Raw genomic sequence first — 6,639 nt, forward strand, 5'->3', positions numbered from 1 at the left:
CGCCATGGTAACATCTCTCCCTCCACGTCACAATGAATCCGTCAGAGCGTGTTGGAGAAACCTGAGCAGGCGTGGAGGCTCGCAGTCACCCGATCCGAGCCGCTGCTGAATGTTTGATGGAGGCTGTCAGCAGGCACACCTGAGCAGGTAGAAGCTTCGAGCTGCAGGTCGAGGTAGGAACACCTGAGCAGGTAGCAACTGGGTCGGGACGCTGCGAAGCTTCGGCAGGCAGGTAATGGCTCTTTAGCTCTCTCACTCTTTCCCTTCAGTATATGTCGATCCTGCCGCTACCCACCTGTGTGACATCATCAGGTACAGGGTCACCAGTGTCCCATGAAAACCTCATATCTGTGAGGGGCTGACATCAAGTGGTTCTGGCCTGCTGATGTAATAACAGGCACGTCGTGGCAGGTCGAGGCATTCGAACCGTCTGTGGAAACGTTCGCACCGATGGCCTGAAACTCAAACGCGTTTCTATTTGGTTTTAATTTGACCTGAAGCAGACGTGTTTCTATTTGGTTTTAATTTGACATGAAGCAGACGCGTTTCTATTTGGTTTTTAGTTTGACCTGAAGCAGACGCATTTCTATTTGGTTTTATTTTGACCTGAAGCAGACGCGTTTCTATTTGTTTTTAGTTTGACCTGAAGCAGACGTGTTTCTATTTGGTTTTATTTTGACCTGAAGCAGACGCGTTTCTATTTGTTTTTATTTTGACATGAAGCAGACGTGTTTCTATTTGGTTTTAATTTGACCTGAAGCAGATGCGTTTCTATTTGTTTTTATTTTGACATGAGGCAGACGTGTTTCTATTTGGTTTTAATTTGACATGAAGCAGACGTGTTTCTATTTGTTTTTTAGTTTGACGTGAAGCAGACGCGTTTCTATTTGGTTTTATTTTGACCTGAAGCAGACGCGTTTCTATTTGTTTTTATTTTGACATGAAGCAGATGCATTTTATTTTGACCTGAAGCAGACGTGTTTCTATTTGGTTTTAATTTGACATGAAGCAGACGCGTTTCTATTTGTTTTTATTTTGACCTGAAGCAGACGCGTTTCTATTTGTTTTTATTTTGACATGAAGCAGATGCATTTTATTTTGACCTGAAGCAGACGTGTTTCTATTTGGTTTTAATTTGACATGAAGCAGACGCGTTTCTATTTGTTTTTTAGTTTGACCTGAAGCAGACGCGTTTCTATTTGGCATCATTTTGACGTGAAGCAGACGTGTTTCTATTTGGTTTTATTTTGACCTGAAGCAGACGCGTTTCTATTTGGTTTTATTTTGACCTGAAGCAGACGCGTTTCTATTTGTTTTTATTTTGACATGAAGCAGATGCATTTTATTTTGACCTGAAGCAGACGTGTTTCTATTTGGTTTTAATTTGACATGAAGCAGACGCGTTTCTATTTGTTTTTTAGTTTGACCTGAAGCAGACGCGTTTCTATTTGGCATCATTTTGACGTGAAGCAGACGTGTTTCTATTTGGTTTTATTTTGACCTGAAGCAGACGCATTTCTATTTGTTTTTATTTTGACGTGAAGCAGACGCATTTTATTTTGACCTGAAGCAGACGTGTTTCTATTTGGTTTTAATTTGACATGAAGCAGACGTGTTTCTATTTGTTTTTTAGTTTGACGTGAAGCAGACGCGTTTCTATTTGGTTTTTATTTTGACCTGAAGCAGACGCATTTTATTTTGATGTGAAGCAGACATGTTTCTATTTGTTTTTATTTTGACGTGAAGCAGACGTGTTTCTATTTGGTTTTATTTTGACGTGAAGCAGACGTGTTTCTATTTGTTTTTATTTTTACGTGAAGCAGACGCGTTTCTATCTGGTTTCATTTTGACGTGAAGCAGACGTGTTTCTATTTGTTTTTATTTTGACATGAAGCAGACGCATTTTATTTTGACCTGAAGCAGACGTGTTTCTATTTGGTTTTAATTTGACATGAAGCAGACGCGTTTCTATTTGTTTTTTAGTTTGACCTGAAGCAGACGCGTTTCTATTTGGCATCATTTTGACGTGAAGCAGACATGTTTCTATTTGGTTTTATTTTGACATGAAGCAGACGTGTTTCTATTTGGTTTTATTTTTACGTGAAGCAGACGTGGACAGACACAATGTGCTTTGAAGTAGCAGCCAAGAAAGGTGTGATTTAAGTCTACGAACAGTGAACACCCGTGTGCACACCTGTGTGGATCGGCGTGCTTGTATTCAAAAGGTTTCCCCATGTAATGGTCTGCAAGAGGATGTAGAGAGCCATAGCCCTGCCCCCAGGACATGAAGCAGGCCCCAGACATCCAGAGGCCCCAGAGTGCAAGAACCCAAGGAGGACCACCGGAGGGGCATCCGTGCCACCTTCATGGGAAGAGCTGAGGATCCCCAGACGAGGGGTCACCCAGTAGCCACCGGGCAGAAGCTAGAGGAGGCTGCACCGGCGTGCCCGCCGGCTCCGCCGGCAGCCAGCTGTGCCAGAGTGAACAGAGCCGCAGGCACAGAGGCCGGAGGCCCGAGGGCCCCCCGCGCCCCGGAAGAGGCCTGACCGAGCATGTGACTGAGGAGACACATTTCTATTGTAGCTGGAGTTTGTGCACTGAACTAATAAAGTGACCACTTTTCTTCTTTCTGTAGAATTTTTACTGTTTCTTTTTGGGCGAACATTTTATTTTTAAATTACATTTTTCTGTTTCTGATTTTTATAGCGCTGCATCTGCGTTTGGTTTCATTTCGTCATTTCATCTCATTCGACTCCATGTTCGGTACACAGCCGACATCGTTTTGTGTGTTTCTGGAGTTTTTTAGTGCGGCAGTAACGACACGTTTATGTTATTTATTTGTTTACTTTCTTCTTCTTCAGTTAAAAGTCAGACACTTTTTTTCTGCTTAATAAAAAACCACAGGAACAACTAGCAGGAAACATTGACCTTTGACCCCGCAGGAAACGTTAAAATGATCTGACTCCTCACGTTTTCTCTTCTGATCCATGAACTAATAAACTTTCACTGCTGTCACTAAAATATTTGAAAGGCTTTCACTGACCTTTGCCCTACGGAGCGTGTTCACTGGCATTTATCTTTCCCTGTGACCGCGTGTGTGACACTGTGGTTTGTTCACCTGTGACAGGTGATGGTTTTAGGATGTCTGACGGCAGGCAGCGCGCTCTGTCCACCTCTGGAGAGTCTCTGTATCACATCGTGGGGCTGGAGAAAGGCTGCAGCCATGACGACATTAAGAAGTCATACAGGTGAGCCTACACCAGCTCCGCCCACTCACCTGCACGTTTGATGACACGATTTAAGATGCGAGTGTGTCGTTCAGCTTGCGCACTAATGGCGCTGCTGATGAAATCAGAGGGCAGAGCTAGACTCTCTGACCTCAGCACGTGAATACTAACACCTGCGTGTGATGTCAGGAAGCTGGCGCTGCGGTACCACCCCGATAAGAACCCGGACAACCCGGAGGCGGCGGAGAAGTTCAAGGAGCTGAACAGCGCCCACGCCGTCCTGAGTGACCTCACCAAGAGGAACATCTACGATTCGTATGGCTCGCTGGGACTCTACGTGGCCCAGCAGTTTGGAGAGGACAACGTCAACACATACTTCATGCTGTCCACCTGGTGGGCCAAGGTGGGGCGGAGCTTCCACTCTGGCTGTGTGAATAGAGGTGGTGTGAGGAGGCGTGAGCTGACGGCGTGTTTGTGTTCAGGGTCTGTTCGTGCTCTGTGGGATCATCACCGGCTTTTACTGCTGCTGCTGTCTCTGCTGCTGCTGCAACTGCTGCTGCGGCAAACTCAAGCCGCCACCCACAGGAGAGGGGGCGGAGCCAGACTACGCCTCCCCCGACGACCTGGAGGAGGAGATCCGCAATGAACCCGAAAACGGTGGGGTGACAGGAAGTGTTTAGCTTTTATTTTGATGTTTGAAGGTGCAGTCAGTCATTTTTAAATAGAAGGAAGTATAACTACAAATATAATGAGAGCAGGTTCGTGTTTGTGGACACACACCTGGGCTCGTGTGATTAGGCAAAGGATCAACAGGGGGTCTAGGACCCTCCCATAGGGCTTAAATACCCACCACTCTCCACTGATGGCTCTTAGAGCTGAAGAAGCTTCCCAGATGAAACGTGAACAAAGAAGTGCGAGTCTGTGCGAGCTCTTTAGACCACCACAACCTGCGTGACCGAGAACCTTCACTGACTTTTGTTGACTTTCTGTCTTTTCTGCAGACGTCGAGGCTCCGATAGTCCACCAGCCGACGAATGCAAGCGAGAAAACTCAGCTGATTGGCGATGGCCACCGCAGGTACGGGGACACCTACACATGAAGACGGGAAATGCATCACTCCGTCTACGACCGCAAGCTGTAGCCCGACCGTGAAGCGCGGCAGCAGGAACGCTCCTCCAGTTTAAAGCTTACTCTGAGTTTCTGTTTCTATCTTCCTCCAAGGACAGGAAACCACCAAAGTCCTCCTGTGTGCAAACTGTCTCTGTGTTTTAGTGTCCTGTGAGGAGACCATCTTCATCACCTGCTGTTCAGTTATTATTGTAGCTGAAGCAATGCTGTGATTGGTTGTTTTTGGGAAGAAGAGGTGGAGCTTCGGATGTCACATGATGATGTAAATAATGTTTCGGTTTGAAGTTTGTTTCTTTTAATTTGTTGTCATCTGTGAACTCAAATAAACCTGATGACACACCTGTGGTCAAGTCACCTGGAAGCTCCGCCCCTCTCTTTTTGTCCCGATTGTGAATGAGTTGGTTTTTTTTAAGGTTTGAACTGTTTGGACCACCGACATGACACCATATTAGCATCACACAGACCCCTGCTAATCATTAACATTCAATCAGATTCCTCGAGTTTCCCTCATCACACACTTGCTCCGCCTTCTTGGACGCTCTGTTAGTGCAGTGACCTCACAGCAGCCATATTGTTGATGATGTCATTAAAAATGCAGCAAAAGGCTCCAACAGCACAAACCCGGCCCACAGGCCCGGTTCAGGTGAAGCTAGCAGCTACAGCTATTTGTGTCACCATCCACCTGTCAGTCACACAGGCCACGCCCCTAATAATGCAGGTAAGTTATACTGGTGTTATGGAGGGTAAAGTATCTACAGAGACCACAGCAGTGTTAGCTTCAAGCTGTTGATTTTAACACAGGAGTCTATGGGGATGGACTCAGTGCTGCCACCACTGAGTCTGGACGTCAGAGGAACTGCAGGTTTATAGTGCAGGTGAATGACTAATGAGTTGTACGTCTCTGTCAGCCTCCATTTTTCTTCTTTGTTGGTTTCAGCCTCCATATTTCTTCTTTGTTGGTTTCAGCCTTCATATTTCTTCTTTGTTGGTTTCAGCCTCCATATTTCTTCTTTGTTGGTTTCAGCCTCCATATTTCTTCTTTGTTGGTTTCAGCCTCCATATTTCTTCTTTGTTGGTTTCAGCCTTCATATTTCTTCTTTGTTGGTTTCAGCCTCCATATTTCTTCTTTGTTGGTTTCAGCCTTCATATTTCTTCTTTGTTGGTTTCAGCCTCCATATTTCTTCTTTGTTGGTTTCAGCCTTCATATTTCTTCTTTGTTGGTTTCAGCCTTCATATTTCTTCTTTGTTGGTTTCAGCCTTCATATTTCATGTTGCGCGCTAAACAAAACCTGCTGCTCGTCACTCAGACTCGTCTGAAGACCTCCGATCGCTCTGTCCGCACAGCTGATCATCAAAAACCTGCCAGCAGGGGGAGCTGTGGCCTCCTCGGCTGCTCTACAGACTGTGGTGGACTGTCCCTTTAACCAGGCCTGTTGTGCTTTATCATCTCCCCTCATTTGTCTCCCTCCCCCTCTCATGTGTCCCCCCCTGACCTTTAACATATAAGGGCATGTCTGCACGGTAACGGCTGACGTCTGCCGTCTAAAACAGTCTGAGAGCTGCTGCAGGCCCCACACACTCACACACTCCTCAGCTGCTCCTGCTCAGCTCCTGTCTCCTCTGGGACACCTCTCTCTGTCCTCGCCGGCGTCCTCAGCGTCATGGAGAGTCTGGAGAAGCAGCTCATCTGTCCCATCTGCCTGGAGATGTTCACCAAGCCGGTGGTCATCCTGCCGTGCCAACACAACCTGTGCCGCAAGTGTGCCAACGACGTCTTCCAGGTGAGACACACACACAGGTGGCAGGATCGTTCAGAGTTCATGTTACAGGGTTGTGTTGTCCTTGAACACACCACAAACCGGCTCATTGGTGCGTTCAAGAACAGTTATCCCGTCTGAAATCAGGCAGTTTGAAGGAGGATCATTTGTTGGAACACTGTAGTGGTGCAAAGCGTGGCCCACGGGCTGATGGCGGTTGGTGAGGAGCAGGTCAACCTTCATCTCAGCTGCTCTTCCTCCATGAGGCTCTGTGAAAAACAGCCAGTATAAATACACACCTGTACACATAAGGATGCACTGAATACTTTCTCTATACTATTTATGATAGTTTTTATTACTGGGTGTGTGTACTCTGAGACTGAGAGGACTGTTTACCTCACTTCCTGCCCCACGTGACCCCCCCTCCCCCCATGCACACACAGACACACACACACACACACGTAAGTCTGTTCCCTCTCTCGCGTTGCTGTTCGTACCTGTAGATGAAGCTTCTTCTTCTTCCTTCC

The 6,639-nt window shown here is 46.5% G+C and overlaps 2 protein-coding genes across 3 annotated transcripts in view; both read left to right on the forward strand.

The window, feature by feature from the left end:
* The first annotated feature begins 153 nt into the window (after positions 1-153).
* dnajc5b (DnaJ (Hsp40) homolog, subfamily C, member 5 beta) lies at positions 154-4,509 on the forward strand. 2 transcript variants are annotated; one of them, XM_087831918.1, is made up of 6 exons: positions 154-232; positions 3,128-3,248; positions 3,417-3,630; positions 3,710-3,884; positions 4,229-4,304; positions 4,449-4,509. In XM_087831918.1, exons 2-6 carry the CDS (start codon positions 3,142-3,144, stop codon positions 4,507-4,509), a joined length of 633 nt encoding a protein of 210 aa, XP_087688044.1. In that variant the 5' UTR covers positions 154-232; positions 3,128-3,141. The 2 variants fall into 2 exon arrangements, with proteins under 2 accessions (XP_087688044.1, XP_006807056.1); XM_006806993.2 differs by lacking the exon at positions 4,449-4,509 and having other exon boundaries at positions 4,229-4,326.
* Positions 4,510-5,895: 1,386 nt separating this feature from the next.
* LOC102798990 (E3 ubiquitin-protein ligase TRIM63-like) overlaps positions 5,896-6,639 on the forward strand; it is a 15,284-nt gene continuing 14,540 nt past the window's right edge. The window contains exon 1 of the mRNA XM_087831881.1: positions 5,896-6,136. Coding sequence (XP_087688007.1) covers positions 6,017-6,136 — 120 coding nt within the window. The 5' untranslated portion in view covers positions 5,896-6,016. The remainder of the gene's footprint in view (positions 6,137-6,639) is intronic.

This window comes from Neolamprologus brichardi, chromosome 18 (assembly GCF_056152115.1).
Source record: "Neolamprologus brichardi isolate AB-2024 chromosome 18, ASM5615211v1, whole genome shotgun sequence".
Classification (NCBI taxonomy): Eukaryota; Metazoa; Chordata; class Actinopteri; order Cichliformes; family Cichlidae; genus Neolamprologus; species Neolamprologus brichardi.

Bases quoted from the DNA above. Each gene is read 5' to 3' on its own strand.
- dnajc5b (XM_087831918.1), top strand. From the start codon at position 3,142: ATGTCTGACGGCAGGCAGCGCGCTCTGTCCACCTCTGGAGAGTCTCTG. The intron at 3,631-3,709 runs GTGGGGCGGAGC...GTTTGTGTTCAG, and splicing joins TGTCCACCTGGTGGGCCAAG to GGTCTGTTCGTGCTCTGTGG. The intron at 4,305-4,448 runs GTACGGGGACAC...TCTTCCTCCAAG, and splicing joins ATTGGCGATGGCCACCGCAG to GACAGGAAACCACCAAAGTC.